Raw genomic sequence first — 18108 nt, forward strand, 5'->3', positions numbered from 1 at the left:
TGTAATCCCAGCTACTTGGGAGGCTGAGGCAAGAGAATCCCTGGAACCCAGGAGGTGGAGGTTGCAGTGAGCCAAGATTGCACCATTGCCTTCTAGCCTGGGCAACAAAAGCAAAGCTCCATCTCAAAAAAAAACCAAAAACAAACAACAACAAAAAAAACATAGTTGATGATACATCTGTATCTTAATATGCATAAATTTTAAAATATATATTTATAAATACCTATAATTCATCATCCTTAATTGCAAGCCTCCAGAAGTTTGGAAAACTGTGTTTATAGTCTCTTCACCCCACTTAGTGTATTTTTCTTTTTGTTACAGATTGGATTATAGGAGTATCCCCCAGACTCTGGTGGGTGTTACAGAATCTATAGTGTCTAATCTTTCTATAAATCTGAAAAATTCTGAAATTCTCAAGGCACTTCCCTGATACCACAGGTTTTAGCTATTAGCAGAAGTGTATTGTATTTTTGAGCTTTTACATTTCAAAAGTAAAGGCATTCTTTGTTGTGCTTTGATAGTCTTTCCATAATATTTTCCATACAAATACAAGGGAAATATTCATCTGCCCTATGACCCAGCAACTCTACTGATAGGTATTTATGCAAGATAAATGAAAACTTATATTCGCAAGGAAGCTTTGTATGAGAATTTTCAGAGTGGCTCTGTTCACATATCCAAAAGGTAGAAACAATCAAATGTCTGTAGCAGAAGAATAGATAAATAACATACCAAGCCACTAAAACAGATGAACTACAGCAACATGCAGCAGTGTGGATGAGTCTGACAGCTGTTATACTGAGGGAAAGAAATTGAACACAAAAAAGTATATATGCCTTCATTATGTGAAAATCTAGGCAAGTAAAATCAGATGGATGGTTAGGGCTTGCAGTACAAGGAGACTTTCTGGGTTTGTGGAAATGTCCTGTGTCTTCAATGGAGTGCTATTTAGCCATAAAAAAGAATAAGATCCTGTCATTTGCAACAACGTGGATGAAATTGGAGGTCATTATGTTAAGTGAAATAAGTCAGGCAAAGAAAGAATCTGCACATGTTCTCACTTTTTTTGTGGGAGGTAAAATAAGACAATTGAACTCATGGAGATAGAGTGTGGAGTGATGGTTCCAGAGGCTGGGAAGAGTGGTTGGGAGGGCGCAGTGGGAATGGTTGATGGGTACAATAATGTAGTTAGAATGAGTGAGATCTAGTGTTTGATAGCAAAACAGGGTGACTACAGTCAACAATGATTTATCGTACATTTAAGAATAAGTGTAATTGGATTGTTTATAATACAAAGAAAAGATAAATGCTTGAGTTGATGGGTACTCCATTTACCCTGATGTGATTAATATGCATTGTATGCCTGTATCAAAATATCGCATGTACTTTATAAATACATACACCTACTATGTGCCCACAAAAACTTTAAAAAAAAGGAAGAAATATCCGATTTGATATTGCAATTAAAATCTTGAGAGTCCACTGCATGTGAATTTAGCTTCCATTTTTTAAATGTTTCTTGAATATAGGGCAAATACTTAGGAAATCAGAAGCTGTGAGATTCCAGATAATCACTTGAGTTCAGTATTACAAAATACGATTTTAATGCCCCATGTTACAAATGTAAAAGTTAGTGTTCTGTCTCTGTAGGGTTGCTCATTTCCGATCAAGATTCTGCAGGTACTTTGTGAACTATCTGGAGTTGACATGTACAACATCAGGATGTCCCGTTTGATCAGTTGTAATTTTTGAGAAAAAGGTCAGACAAATTGGTCTGAAGACTGGCTCATAGAAGCTCTAGAGCCTCTAGACTGTAGAAGAAACTTAGTTTTCTCATCTGAACTTACATTTGAAAAAGAGGTGACATACACCTTCAACAGTGTTTAGGCAGGTACACACTACTAAATCTCATTGTCAAAACCAGGACAGTAAGGTTGAAATAACCACTTCCATGTGAAAGTAATTCTATAATTAACCCTGTTGTCTCTCTTTTTTTTTTTTTCCTTTGGAGACAGAGTCTCGCCCTGTTGTCCAGGCTAGAGTGCAGTGGCATGATCTTGGCTCACTGCAGCCTCCGCCTTCCAGGTTCAAGCGATTCTTCTGCCTCAACCTCCCAAGTAGCTGGGATTACAGGCGCCTGCCACCACGCCCAGCTAATTTTTGTATTTTTAGTAGAGACAGAGTTTCACCATGTTGACCAGGCTGGTCTTGAACTCCTAACCTCATGATCTGCCTGCCTTAGCCTCCCAAAGTGCTGGGATTACAGGTGTGAGCCACCGCGCCCAGCCAGTGAACCCTGTTGTCTCTTAAGACACACAAAGTGTGAATACAGAGTGGTGGGGAGTGGTCAGGACATGAGGGTGAAGCCCATCCTGGGCTGAGACCACCTAGGGTCAAATTCCAGCTCTGCCAACTAAATCCTGTGCATTTCTGGGAGGCATTAGTGTACCCTGCCATAATATGGCTGTGATCTGGTGTAACATACCATCATCTCCAACAATACCATATGACAGTCTACACCAGGATCTCCTCCTATGCCACTCTTATTTTTATTCTCTTGGGGTGATCTCTCCTCTGTTTTCATTATCCTGTACCCTGCAGATTACACAAGTGTGCACACACAGTGGTGATCACACGCATTTCTTCTATCTTTTTTCTCTGTGGCTTTCTCTCATGTTTGACACTCCATTGCCAAATAGTGAATAGTTATTTTGCTATCCAAAAGGAGCAGTTCAATGCCAACATGTTTTTAAGCACCTGTTCCTTCTGCAGGAAAGTCCTCTTCGATCTTTATTTCCTTTTTGTTGGAAGTAAATTTGCCCTCTTATTTGCTGACATTTTCAAACTTGTACCACTTCTTTCTCACTATGGTAGATGACTGGAGGTAAACCTACTGCTCTTCTTTGTCTTTTTTTAATGTATCATATAATTTATAATACTTTTGGTATTCCATTTTTATATATAAATTTAAATTTGAAACTTTTGCTAAGTTTCAACTTTCAGATGACTAGTTTTTAGCAAATAAGCTTAAAAAGTTTTATTATAATGGATTTGATTCTTCTCTTCCAATAGTAGCTTACTGATTTAGTTTTTAACAAATTATTTCTGTCTTTCAAAGATCATACTTATTTTTTGTTCATCTTTGTGCAAGTTGATAGGAGTAAAATTCCACAGGCATGCAAGTATCTACTCCCTGTAATCTGCTGCAAAGCAGGTTTTTAAAAATTTGACAGTAGTACATCAAAACATTGTCTTTATGTTTCACTCATCTTTTTCTTTAATTCTTGTGATTTACTAAAAGCTCACTGAACAGTTCTGTTTACTATATATTATAGTACACCATTCACCATTGTAATGCCAAAAACAGAATTTTGTGTATCATCACAGCTATAATGGAAAGGAGCACTGAGAAGCTTGTGTCCTGTTCATCCTTACCCTTTTATGAATCAGCGAGGAACAAAACTATATCAGAAAATTGTTTCATTGGGTTACTTTCATTGTAAATATCACAAAGTCATGTAAAGTTATTGGGATTAGATGATACATAAAAGTGGGGGGCACTTAGTTCTGTCTCTACACAGACTTTGATTGATGGACCGTCATCTACTGCTTGCTTTGACTGTGGTTAAAGTTTGTGTCGGACTTAGACATTTGGGATTTGGAAATAAAGTTAGAGACTTCTCATACCAGTCACTTATAAGTTCTAGCAAATAACTTGGGGGTGACTGTAGGAACATGGGGTTAGGCAGTGGTAACAAAGAAATAAGCCCTATTCTCATGCGAGTGGTGATACTCAGCAGACTGTAATTTGAAGTAGAAATAATTACCTTTGTCGATAGGTTCTTGGAGATACAACTTTAAACGAAATGAGTATATTGCAGCCTTTTTTTCCCATCAATGTTATAATGAAATCATGTTGAAAGCAATGGCATTATTTCAGGACCTACTATCCATTGTTTCACTTAAAGTTAGTTTTGAAGAACGTATTGACCACATTGAGGATATACTGTAATCTAGGGATGGCCCCTGGAAAAGGAAGGTAGCATTTAGGTTCAAGTTTGTGGGGATGGGGATAGGCAGGATTTGGAAAGAGAGAGGGACAGAGCAGTACACAGGGGAGCACTTGGGATGGAGGAAGTGGGAATATGCACAGAGATGAATGGTGGAGAGCAATCTGGTTTGACTTAGGATGTTACTTACATATGTGTGTAAAGTAGTAGGTTAATGGGCTTAACTTGAGAAGATATCTTGGGACCAGATTATAGGCAACTAAAATTTTTTGTATTTTTAGATAGTAAGAAACCATGAAAGTGTTTTGAGACAGAATGTTGAGAAACATGAAAATTGTAATTTGGGCAATTAATCTGGCCTTTGTGTATAGATTGATTGGAGAACAGACACCATTAGCAACTTGTTTTGGTAGTTTGGATGCTTTGCCAAAAATGACTGGAACAGTAAATGGAAAGAGTGGGACGAATTCAAGGTGAATGGGGTGGCCAAACATTTTGATGATTAGAGACTATCCTGATTTACGTTTGAAGCATGGTTATTACTAATGCCCCTTTTTGCTTTTAAATGTTTCTTGCTTTGGACAATAAATCATATGGTGACCCTAATAGATTGCTGTGGCATTGATAGCACTCGCTAATTAGACTGAAAGCAGACAGGGATGGTGTAAGAGAGCAGAATATACAGTTTTTTAGAAGTTCTTATTTCACTGAGTTTTCTTTTTTTGAAGAATTAAGCATAAAATTTCCTTACCTAAATTCTGCAATCCAGTCTTTTATGTTTAAAATTCTTTGTGTGCATGCGTGTGTGTGTGTGTGTGTGTGTTTAACGAACACATCTGAGTTTTGGAATATTCAGCAAAATGATAGTTGCTGGCTGGGTGCAGTGGCTCTCACTTGTAATCTTAGCACTTTGGGAGGCTGAGGCAGGAGGATCACTTTAAGCCAGGAGTTTGAGACCAGCCTGGGCTACAAAACGAGACCTTGTCTCTACAAAAAATTTTAAAAAGCCAGGCATGGTGGTGCATGCCTCTAGTCCCGGCTGTTTGGGAGGCTGAGGTGGAAGGATGGCTTGAACCTGGGAATTCCAGGTGGCTGTGAGTTAGGATCATGCCACAGCACTCCAGCCTGGGTAACAGCTAGACCCTATATCTAAAAAAAAAAAAGAAATTAATTAAAATAATTTTAAAATGATAGATGCCAAAGAGAATATACTATGTTTAGTCTTAACCTCACGTTTTCATTCATTTCTATTTAAAAGCAGAGCTTTTTAGGAGAACTTTAATAAATTGGTGTAGCTGACATAAAAATTTACAAATAGAATATCCTGTATATCAACACGCCATCACTGAGAAAACAGGCTCCATTATGTTAGCACGTTTTAGTTCCTGATCTTTTTTTCCCCGTATTGAAACAAGTGACTGTAGTCACATGATACTTTAAGGTTTTTGTGTGGATATAGCTGTTATATTTGTGGATAGTCTCAAATGCTTTTATCTCGTGTGTTTTCCGTGTATAGGCAGAAGGAGAAGACAGCCTGAAGAAGATGCAGCTGATGGAGCTTGCGATTCTGAATGGCACCTACAGAGATGCCAACATTAAATCACGTAAGAATGAACCCTGAGGCCAGGGTTACTGCTGTCTCTGTTGTTTTTGTCTACAGACTTTTCCTTTTGGCAACACAACACAATAACAGTTTATACAAAGTGAACAGTTGAAGTAATTCTGTCACTTGATATAGTAATTCTGTCACTTTGAGAGTCCTATTTTTAATGCTTTCATGAATTGAGGACACTCCTGATTTTATTTTATGTCAGCATGTTGAAGTTTTGGGTTGACAGACTTACATTATTTTAACGAAATCTCCATCTCTAAATTCAAGCGTTTAAGAAATTTTCTGTTTGGTTAAATACAGATGTAAGGCTTCCAGCTTATCTTGTTAAATGTATGCAAAAGACAGCATATTGAAAGCTTACTTTGACAAAGTGAATTTGAAGTGTATCTGAATAAAATGACCCTCTGTTGAGTTCTGTCCTTTCACTCTGCTTGCATGTTTTCCCTCCAGTATTTTTCCCTGTTGATTTCATATGTGAGTTCACAGAGATCAGTGGGTGGTAACTCTTTTTCCGTCCTAATTTTGTTTGTATATGTATCTGTGCATGTTTTTATAAGCCATAAGAGGATAGCTTTTTTATGTTTAAAATGAAATAATGTGAAATTTTTGTTTTGAAACAATTTAAGATTCATACATATCATTTATATGAACATACCATATTTAAATTAGTGATTATTTAAAACACATAGAATTTTAAAGTTCTAGGCAGCTTTACAAAATGTAGGCAACCTACTGGGTTTAAAAGTAGTTACTTTACAAATTGTTAACATTAATTTACTCATGAAAATGTGAATATATCATTAATAGGAATTTAGAAATAGGGCTTTTTAAGATTTTCTGTGATGATAGTTCCTAAAGATGCAGGAAATGTACATATATACCTAGTGGTTACTTGGCTAAATGCAATAAAAATTATTCTTACTTTACTTTGAAACTAAAGCTGTACTTTAGAAATATACCAAACTGAGTTTCTGTGGACTCCAGTTACAAATTATTTTTTAACATCTGTTAATGCAAGTGTTTCATTGTGCTTCTGCATGTACTTTAGTCTTATGAAATCTTAAAAACAGGTATATCAAATGTATGAACTAAATATAACCTATTTAATGGTGGCATTCATTTTTTTACAATGGCTTTTTAATTTTTGCACATTCTTAATCACATTGGGAAAGGGAAAGCTGTTTGCATTTGATTGGTGTGCTTTGGCATTTTTGTGTGATCAGCGCATGTACTAATGATTTCCTTTTATTTTTCTTCTTTCCTGCTTTTTCCTTTCTTTTTCCTACTCCCCTCTCATTTTCCCATATTTTATACTGCTGTCTCTATACTTCTTTCTAAATTTCTTTGCTTACTGTAGCAGCCCTTGCCTTTTCTCTTGCAGCAACAGCCCAGGCTGCTCCAAGGATCATTACTGGGCCTGCGCCGGTTCTCCCACCAGCTGCCCTGCGTACTCCAACGCCAGCTGGCCCTACCATAATGCCTTTGATCAGACAAATACAGACCGCTGTCATGCCAAACGGAACTCCTCACCCAACTGCTGCAATAGTTCCTCCAGGGCCCGAAGCTGGTTTAATCTATACACCCTATGAGTACCCCTACACATTGGCACCAGCTACATCAATCCTTGAGTATCCCATTGAACCTAGTGGTGTATTAGGTAAGTTCTTCTCCCCATGGGGTTAACGACATTCTCTTTATAAATATTTTTGCTCCCCCAGATTTTGAAATGGTTTTATCAGTTTTAGAGAGGCAAGACAAGTTTCCATTAGGAAAGCCTGAACCCTAAATTTTATTGCAGCCTCTCATAAGGGTTCCCCTTTGAAATAATTGCACCTTAAGTTTATTCAGATCCACTTTGGTAACTCAGGTTCAGTTTGGTTGGGTAAATCTGTTGTGTGCGTTTTAACAAATACTTTTACATTTGACATGACTGAGGCCATTCTGAGTTTTAGGTCCCACCCCACTGGCCCGTCACTTCCATCAGCTCCACTTCTCAAACTTAGATTCATTTTATCTCACAGATTTGTGTAATTGTTGGAAAAACTTTAAACTTCTATGTGAAAGTAGTTTGAGATCTTTATGAAATTCATATTATTGTATGTGTTTTATAATATTTGTGATCACTTAAAATATGAAAGAGACCAGATAAATACAGTCATGCATCGCTTAACAACAGGAATACCTTCTAAGAATTGCCTTGTCCGGCAATTTCATCATTTGGTGTACATCATAAAGTGTACTTACACAGACATACATGATACTGTTTACTACACACCTAGGCTGTGTGGTATAGCCATTATAATCTTATGGGACCACCGTAGTATATGTGGTCCGTTGTTGACCAAAATGTTGTTATGCAGGCATGACTGTAGTTGTATTCTTAAGATTTTTCAGTTCTTGGCTTTTGGAGTCCTAGTCGTATTAAACATGAGAGATACTCTTAATTTCAGTAGTACAGTATGGAATAGTTAAATACCAAATCACTGAATTCAGAATCTCACTTAAGGCAAAAATTAAAATCATAATCTAAACGCTTGGTTTTACATGAACAAAAAGTGGTGTGCTCGAAAAAGACATTACTGATGCCTTTTTTTTATAGAGTGGATTGAAATGCCAGTCATGCCTGATATTTCAGCCCATTGACTTGCTGGATGAAGGACTAGAATACAGCAGCTGTTATAACACGACCAGTCAATGTGGAACAAACTGTTTCTGTGCAACCCCTTTGTTTTACCAGACAAAATTTGAATACTTTTTTTCCTGAATTGTATACGACCTTGGTGCTGCATGCATGCTGTTGACTTTTAGGACTTTGATCTCTTAAGGTTTTTTTTTTTTCCAGCATTAATATTGATTTATAAGGATATGAAAATCTTTACTGAACTGGAGGACACTAAGATTTAAACTCGAAAATTCATTGTTCAAGTAAAGAAAGCCATGATGCTCTGTATGTTATCTGTGTGTGTGCATGCACTCAGGTGCCCTTTGTTTCATGAACAAATACATTTCATTGTACATGTTTTCTGTTTATCTCTAAATCATTGTATAAAGTAATTGCAGGTCAGAATTATACCACAGAACTGTTTATGAGAGGCTTGTCTCTGTTGCACATTTCTTGAAGCATTTTTAAAATAACATGTAACCTGTAACCTTGTTGTTTAAGTTTTCTTTTCTATTAATACTCTGTCCTGTGGTCCCATGCATGCTCCTTTTCCCAGAACTCCTCTCTGCTGCACCCACAGCATCTGTTCCCGAGGAGTTATGACTCTTGACTTCCTGCAGGGCTGGGGCTCTTAGCTACCAGCTGCTGTTCCAGCACTTTCAGTGCAAGATCTCCCTGATTTTGCCACATGGAATTGTACTTGTATATGATTACCTTATCTAAAATGAATAAGGGGTGATGGACCAGTTTACTGCTTAGAAATAGCAAGAGGCACTGCAGTAAAACTTGTTTCTCATTGTAAAGCTTCATGTCTTTTGTTTGTTGAAAAATTTTTACTTATAAAAACTTAATTGTTAGACTGGTAAAATAAAGACCAAAATATGCAGATTTCTAATTGGCATTCATAAGGTGAATAATAATAAGTGTCAAATGAAAAAATCTTACTATGGTTAATTTTATTTCTTGCTTTGCCACCTAAGCAGTAAAACATGATATTGACCACTTGGAGAACTCAGAAAATTATTTTAAATTTCTAAGTTATAATAAATTTGCACACAGATAACATGCATGCTATTTATGTCACATCTCACATTAAATTATTTTCAAATAAGCAGTGCCCTTCAAAACAGATGCAGACATGTGTGTTGGTAGTAGTGAGGAGATTGGTATTAGCATCAAATCTTCATTGATGACTAATTTTTAATTCCCTTCCTTTTATCTTTAGGTATGGCTTTCCCAACGAAAGGCTAAGAATTCAAGAACGGTCTTAACTGAACCCTCATCAGATCTGAATTTAACAAATGCTTAGTCTCAGCAGCCTCCGGGGGAAAAAAGCTTAGCCTAGCAGTCAGTGACTTACTTGCACTTTTTGCACATAGATATAAAGTAAAATTATGTTATTAATTTGGTTTAGTCTGTAATATTACACAGTAATGGTAATTTATAAAGGAGTGTATAGTAGTATACTGACTGCTAAGTGTACTATACTGTTTGCTTTACTAATCACCTAATTCATTGCAGTTCATACTTATTGACTCAGAGTTTAAAACCACAATCTGTAGGCTTTAAGAATTGCTTTTAAACCTTTTTAAGTGATAAACTCTTGAAGTGGTCTTAAGGTTAGCAAATAATTGTCAGTATTAAACATGGCATTATTTAAGTAGTCCTGCTGCAAGAAAGGCACTTCAGTGAATATGTGACTAGTAAAGCTTAAATATGTTTGGATCTAATAGAGTTCATGAAATACTGTAACTTGGGGATTGTAAATGAATGGATAAAATAGGTTAAGGCCCAAGATGTTTGAAATGAATGCAATATTAATAGATGCATATATACATGACATATTGTGGTTAATTTTAAAACTACTGTGCCTTAACGTGTTTCTTAAACTTTTGTAGTAAATGAACATTTGAAATCCATTTTGATAAACCTGCTGTTAATGTTTTTTTCCCCCCTTGTGAATGTTTTCTAACTTTGTCTTGGTAATTGCAATTTAACTAGGTGCGGTGGCTACTAAAGTTCGAAGGCACGATATGCGTGTCCATCCTTACCAAAGGATTGTGACCGCAGACCGAGGTTAGTTTAGTTCTGCAGTTCTTGTCTATAAGAAATGCGTTGGGTGTCCATAAAATTTGCAACACCACACCTGATGGAAAAATGTAATTGCTTACCTGCACACAGTTTTTTTTCCTTTTCTAAATTTGTTTGTGATCACTGACAGATATAAGGGTTGGGTTTTTTGTTTTGGTTTGGTTTTTTCTCCCTTCATATTTTTAACTTATTAAATCTTCTATTATTATGTACTATGATTTCTTCCTACTAAAACATAAATTAGTCAATTTGGGGAGCTATTAAATTTTGATGTTGCCTCAGTTATTTTCATTAATAACTTTTGCTAAAATTTACCTTTTAAAAATTCTGAAATTTGGGGTTGGTATTGCAAAATGAATTGAACGGGTGGTGCTTTAATGAGAGAAGTAAAAGAATATATGCCTCCTGTGTACTTTTGGAGAAAACTGAAGATTTAGTTTCCATTTTTCTTTATAATAAAATATTTGAGCCACTGTATAAACGTGAGGGTGCACATGTCAAGTACTTAGCTAAAATCAACAAAGTGAGGACTGTGAAGATAACTTTCATGTAGTTGGATTTTTTTTTAATATAAATTAGAGCGTCAATTCCCTTTTATTCTTACATTCTCTTGCCAAAATGGATCCTTTGATTTTTGTCATTTGCTGCTAAAATATATTATCTGAAGGTAAACTGTCTCTTGAATTTCTGTGGTGATATGAGATCCAGCTGTGTGAATATCATTTTTGACTAACCTGTGACTGGAAAATAAGTCTTCATTTTTCTCCTTTACAACTTTTATAATTTGTGTCCTGTATATGCCCTTGGACCCTTTTATAAATTATTTTTGCTTATTGAGGAATGGTATTTTCGGTTTATTGACATTGAATCGTTTTCTAAGTTTTTCCATCACAAGATAGGAATCTCAAGCATGGTAGTAAAAAAGGATTTTTTACAAGTTTCTATTATGGCACATTTGTTTCCTACAAATTAAACTGATCAAAGTCTCAAATATTAGTGGAGGAAAAAGTGCTGGATTTGCACTTCAATTGTACATCTGTGAATTTATGAAGGACCTACCTGCTTCATGTGATTACCTTGAGTACTGATGATAAATACTAGACACAGCTGTTGTCCACATCAGAAATAACATGCCTTTCCCAAAGATACTGTTAATATTTGTTTAGCACAATACATAAAGAATGTCCAAGACTTTCAAACTAATGTATACATCACTTACAGTGATTATTCAGTGAACAGAATAGACCCCAGCTCCGTGGTCATCTATGAAGATGATATTCCTTGTAAGTGTTCTGCACGAACACGTCTCATAGGGATGGGGAAATTTTTTGGAAAGTCGCTTTAGTTTTAAAGAAACAGGACAATTCCATGAATAATTTGAGGTTTTATTCATATTGCTTATGTCTACAATTGTTCTAAAGAGTATTTTAAAGTAGTTTTTTCCTCCCAGCTAATCTTTCCCTGTATGCCCCCTTTTAGGAGATTTCTCACCATTTTGCTTTAACACGATAATTATTGGCCTACTTAATACTCCAGTGCCTTGAGATAGTTGGACATATTTGAGGAAGATTTTATTGTATTTGGAAAATTACGACACATTCCATGCATGGATCTTTTGTTGTTATGTGTTTTGATTAGTTCTGTCACTGTTTTTATTTAAAATGCAGTGTCAGCAAACCGAAATGCTCATTTCTTTTTTAGTAACAGAATACTCGTATACTTATCACTGTATGCACTCATTGGGTCTAAGGGAGATGTCTGAAGTCCTTCACTTAAATTATTTTATGATACTACTGTTTTCTCTATTTTTGAGGTTAAAATTATTTTTAAAAACTATTTTGCAGAGAAGTTTATTAGTATAAGCATTCATTTAATGCAAAGAAACTCAGCCCTTGGACATATAACCATGTAATTCTATATGAACGTTTAGAGTCCTACATGGTTGACCAATATCTAGTTCTTTACTAAAAGTAAACTCACCTCTCTATATATATTTCAAAACTGAATTTGAAGCCTATTAGAGACCAACTGATCTTTTAGTTGTAACGAACTGTATGGTCTTGTATGGTGACACACCTGTGTAGGAGGCCAAGACTTGGCAGAGGATGTAGTCTAGGTGTCCTGGTATATATATATGGTCACTCACTTCGTTTATATATTCCACACTCAAAAAAGAAGTCAGAAGTTTTTCTGAGTAATACAAAAACCATCACTTATATAATTTGTATAAGAAACTTTAAACAGTTTTAATCAAAATTATGAATAACATCAAAAATGCTTTAAGATCTTATATTTTGGAATACCTGTGAAGTAGTATGACTACATCATGTTAAATATTTATTTTCTTCTATGATTTTGGGGCAGCAATTTTTATTTTAAATAAAATTCCACTTTTAAGAAATTCAGGGAAGATTTGGTCACATTGAAGATACAATATTTTTGTAGTATTTATAAACTGTTCTAAATGATAGACTATAGAAAGCATTTTTGTCATATGAAGGTAAATCAGTCCATTATTTAGATCATTTAAACTCTGAACATTACACCTTCTGGGCTTTGATTTATGAAGTGGCACAGAATCTAACTTTGCACTGAATATCTTTTCATTCACATCTCCTCTGCCTTAGTCACAATGGCAACAGTACAGAAAATTCTATCAAACCTCAGAATATAGTAGAAATAATTAAGCTGTTGAATGAGTCTTAAAAATTATACTACTGTTAAGTGGACCAAGTTTGGTGAAGCAGAATGTGACAAAGGTTGATTAAGGAAGGAACAACTCAAGGACATTGGGAATGATAACTTTTCCACTTGAGAACTACTTTATGTTTTACTGTAATTTTTAAAAATTTTTTGTCCTTTTTGTTATTTTGCAAAAGAAAATAGTATTTACAGGTGGCTTCTTTTAAAATATAAAAATATAAAGCAGGAATGTATATGAAATGTCAGATTTTATTGTATTTGCAGAGTATTAGCTTTGAAATTGAATAAAGAAAGCTGTTTGTAGTTTTAAAATGCCTTATTGGTATCAATTAGAAATTTCTTCTATTTTTTGATGTACTTAGAGCTTTTTGAGTGTAGAATTTTAAATGGCAGGATTTTACAGTGTTTACATGCAAGTGCATTTTATAAGTGTTCTATATGTGTAAAATAGTATTTTCAACTGGAAAGTGTTGGCTAGTGCAAAAGGCCTGGCCATTTTCTGGTTCCCATGATGTTGCCTACACTGCTAGACTACAGTTTAGTATTGCTTTGTATCATGAGGCCAAGAAATTCCATGTTGTTTGTAAATAGAATAATTGAAAAAGCAATAAACATTTATTGAACAAAAGAAACCTTGTTTGGCCCAGAGTTTATGTTGAACCAAATTGTTCATAGAATTTTGAATTTCTTTAGATTCATTTCTGTTAATCATCAGTTATTAATAATCACATCCATCATTAATAGTTGCTTTAATGCTTGCATCTGAGAGAATACTAATGCTTAATAGCAGTCAGATACTGATAACTGCACTGACTGTTTAAAAATTCTGTATACCGAACCTATTCATTGTTGTTTTTCAATTTCCTTCATTGACTGCTACTAACTATTAGTTGTTAGTTGTATTTTATTTCTATTTTTTCTTGTTAACCAGTTTTTTGTTTTTGTTTTTGTTTTTTTTGTGGGAGTGGGCTCTTCTTCATTTGTTCAAATCATGATATGAAATTGTCATGATTTTAATTGTATTCTGTAGATGGTGTCAATCAGTTTGTCAGAATTAAACATGCTTTTTTTTTTTATTAGTTGTGATTAGTTTTTCATGTTGTCATTAAGCCGTCACTAGCTGAAACTAATCTCTTCTCTATCTTTTCTTTTCTTTTTTTTGTTTTGTTTTTTTTTGTTTCTAACCACCCAGCCGCCACCGGCAACTAACCTATGACCTTCTGACCTCTGAACTCTTCACCCAATGATGACCTGACCATGCCTGCCTGCTGATCAGTTAACTGGTAATCGCCTTTGCTTGCCTGTCGTCAGTGCAGCGAGCTGAGGCACTTGTCCGTTCGTCTTACCATCTAACCAAACAAAAGACAAAGAAATTGTTGTCCTCCAACTCAGCTTTTTTTTTTTTTTTTTTTTTTCCTGTTTGGGTGAAAGTGGTTCTAGAACCTGCACTGAATAGTAGTAAAGCAATAAGGCCCAATTCATCCCACAGCACTGATCATCTTTTAATATCCCACCCTAAGCGAACGGTAAGAAGGCCTCTCTTAAGAAGGGGAGACAGATGGCCCTTAACTACTCAATGACAGAGGCAGTTACTGTGAGAGACTTCTAGGAATCTTTTTCTTCTCATAGCAAAGTCAAAGCTCTCTCTGAATGTACTGTGTGATGATGCATCATGCATGAACCTTCGGTCAGGGATATCATTGGTGAAGTGATTTCGAAAAGTATTCAAAATTTGATATGCTGTTTAGTCACTACAGTGCCCTCAAAGGGCAGAAGTTGCAGCCTTTTTTATATTGCCTGCCAAAATTTGAAGTATTAGAAGAAAGTGTGCCATGAGAGAAAAACGTAAGGAGTTTTGAAAAGTAATGCAAATAACAAAACTGCAACACTATTTTTAAAAGATAAATATCTAAGTTAAAATTACCGAATCCTTATTTTACACCTTCTAAAAAAAAATGAGAACAAGGTACATGCATTATGTGTCACATTACTGGGCAAACTGTTCAAGTATTTTTTTTTAAACCTCCCTGTATAGAAAAAAATCATTAAGGATGTAAAAGCCATGCTTGCCTATTTGCTGTATACATGTAATGAAATTGTAGATAAAGTGTAGTGCATTGAAACAAATGAACAAAAAGTAGATACTTTTACTATACAAGGGTGCTGGTGCAGAAAAAAATATATATATTTTTGGAAATGTAGCATTTTATACTTTCAAGTGTTATAAAAAAAAAAAAGAAAAAGAACAAAGAAACCCTTTATTTCATTAAATGATTTTTTCTGGTGGTTGTCAAGAAACAAAAGACCAAAAGAGCCTTTTTGTCTTTCTTTTTTATTTTTTAAGTATTGGAATAAGTCTAAAGAAAAGAAAGTGCCTTATTTTCCTTCATGGTCATTTAGTCAAGTGTCTCATAAAGATCAGCTCCTCCCTCAGAATACAAGTTAATGCATGTTACTCAGTCGCCCAGTATGTGAAAGAAGATATGAGGGAGACAAATGAGTTGATGGTTTGAATTATATGATTTTTGCCACGTTACCTTGATGCAAATTTGCCAAATCTGATACTGTGAAAAGATTTGATAACTTTTCTAATGCCTGACTAGTAAGTTTTAAAACATCATTCTTTAAAAAAAAATTTAATATTTTTGGTTATTCCAATCTTCAGTGTTAACCCAAACGATTCTGAGATAAAAATTATGTGTCATCTGAACTTCAGTTTACAGACAAATTAGAACTTTGTTTTATTTGGAGAAGGGGGATGCATTCATTTGGTTTTGATTTTTATTTTGTTTTTAATTAATTGGAGATGATAGGATACCTAGCAAATGTTTTCAGAAAAGTGAATCTTTGTGATTTTCATTCTGGAAAACAATGTTTTAAATCACCCAAATTTAATCACATGTCTTTATATCATACCAGATAACTGGTGTAGTGTATCCTTTTACTGTTTCAGTAACCTTTGCCTCCCCCACCCCTTAACTTTAAAAGAATGTGAAAAACTAGCATCATAGTGCATATAAATACTCAACCACATTTCACCTTAAGCTTCTAATTTCTCTAGAAGTTGAAACAGTTAGTTATGTAGTTGAAGCAATTTGTGTGCAAAGCCTACATCTAAACACTTGAGTGAATAATCATTAACTGCTCAGTACCAGACGTGGCAAATCTCAAGTGACAGTGGACTCCCCCCGCCCCCCAGCTTATCAACTCGTCCCCTCTTCCACACCTTCCCAGCATCACAGTCAGAGGTCAGCAGGAAGCTGAGTCATGACCTTCTTGGTGACCTCCCCTGCCATCTTGTCTCACTTGGAAACCGTTGTCAGTTTATTTACTATGCAATAGACATTCATTGTTTTGTATCCAGCTAGCTTTGGTTTAATATGCCACTGCTTTGTCTTTCTGTTACACATACAGTTTTGATTTATTTGCAATATATGCTGTGCCATTTTGATTTTTATATTGTTTGGTTGCTTTAATAAATTTGCGACACTCAAACACTTGAGGTGATAGTTGTTAAAAAAAATACCAGTATTTGATCCAGTTTCATCTCAACTGTGTTATACCTGGACATTTTAGATGTTTATCAAAGGTCTTTTATGGGGAAGAAAGTAAATGTATGAAATAATAAATGTGTGACATTTATGGGTAATGTTGGCTCTGAACAAACTTTTGAAAACTTGGTTGACAAAATTTTGGATCAACTGAAAAAAGCATGACTTTTGAAATCTCTGAATGCCTTGGTTCTCAGTATTATCATTCTTTATTGAATTTATTTCTTATTAAAATATGTAGTTTTTAAGACTTTTTTTCTGACAGTATTATGTAATTTTTTAGTGTGGGTAGATGGGAGTGTCGCTTGTATGTTATCGTACAGCTGACATGTATTTTTGTCTATTCTTTATTATCTTAGTTTCATGCTGTGTATGTACCATAACCAACCTATTGCCTATGAGAAACATGTAAGATAATGTATTTACAGCCATTGTTACAAGTTTATAATGTATTTTTCTATCTTGTTTTATATGTATGTTATATAACATTCAAAAAGAATTTTTTTCTTGATTGAGAAAAGGATACAAAATGCAAAATCCACAATTTTGATAACTGAAAATTGCCAATTGTTTTGCAGTACTTTATTATATTGGGTGTCTTGTCTTTTTTGGGCTTTTAGTTAGCTAATGAATGAATACATTAGACACTTTTGGGTTTTAGTTGGGATTTTACATAGCTTGCATTTTAATTCTTTGGTTCTTTGCTGTTTCTATTAACCCATAGCATTATTTTAATAAATGTTATAATACCAACCTACTAACTCTGGACTATGTCTGTTTATTAACCTTTATATGTTTAATTAAAATAAACAAATAAAGACAAAAGAATGTAAAGTCTTGAGTTACTGGACTAACCCTGAAGAACGTGACCACAGATAACATGGCGTGACTTGTTTTTATGTTGTTTGTCAGCTGACAGTTTTGCACACTACTGTTAAAATGGCTTTGGTTATTCTGGTCTTGTACCTTGTGGGGGGTGCGGGTAGGTGCAGTAGAGATGGGAACAAAGAGGCCTTTGTTGGAGGCATTCTTCTCCTCTTGCCACTTGCCTTTCAGCATCTGCATTACTAATTCCACACCTTATTTTTCCTTCTCCAAAATAATCACTGTCTGCTCACAGCATCAAGAGTAAAAAGATATATTGTAATGGTATATACCTGGAGAAACCAGTTTGATTCTTTGTTGAACCATTTCTTTTAATTTCTGTAAATAAGTAATTTTATGGTCACACTGTAAAGCAGAGAAACTGTTGATATTTTACCTTTATTTAGATTTTTATTTTAACTTGACCTTTTTCCTTTGGAAAGCATTGAACTTGTTTAGCTAACTGCTCCTGTTAGGGGAGCTTAACTTGGGTAAAGCCAAAGGCCCACTGACTGTTTCTCATGGTGGCCTGAAGCCCCACTGCTTTCCAATGAGGAAAAGAACCCTCAGCACATTACTGAGTTTTCCTCAGGTATTTTTTTCCCTGTCACCTAC

The 18108-nt window shown here is 35.0% G+C and overlaps 1 protein-coding gene across 6 annotated transcripts in view; it reads left to right on the forward strand.

Moving 5' to 3' along the window:
* QKI (QKI, KH domain containing RNA binding) overlaps positions 1-17463 on the forward strand; it is a 163016-nt gene extending 145553 nt beyond the window's left edge. Inside the window, exons 5-8 of one of the 6 annotated variants that reach the window (XM_050789301.1) lie at positions 5527-5614; positions 6980-7279; positions 10286-10360; positions 14271-17463. In XM_050789301.1, the coding sequence (XP_050645258.1) occupies positions 5527-5614; positions 6980-7279; positions 10286-10360; positions 14271-14287 (480 nt within the window). In that variant the 3' untranslated portion in view covers positions 14288-17463. Of the gene's footprint in view, positions 1-5526; positions 5615-6979; positions 7280-8221 lie in introns of all 6 variants that reach the window. The other 5 variants (XM_050789302.1, XM_050789303.1, XM_050789304.1 and 2 more) reach the window with 5 other exon arrangements.
* The last annotated feature ends 645 nt before the right edge of the window (positions 17464-18108 follow it).

Source organism: Macaca thibetana, chromosome 4 (genome assembly GCF_024542745.1).
Source record: "Macaca thibetana thibetana isolate TM-01 chromosome 4, ASM2454274v1, whole genome shotgun sequence".
NCBI lineage: Eukaryota > Metazoa > Chordata > Mammalia > Primates > Cercopithecidae > Macaca > Macaca thibetana.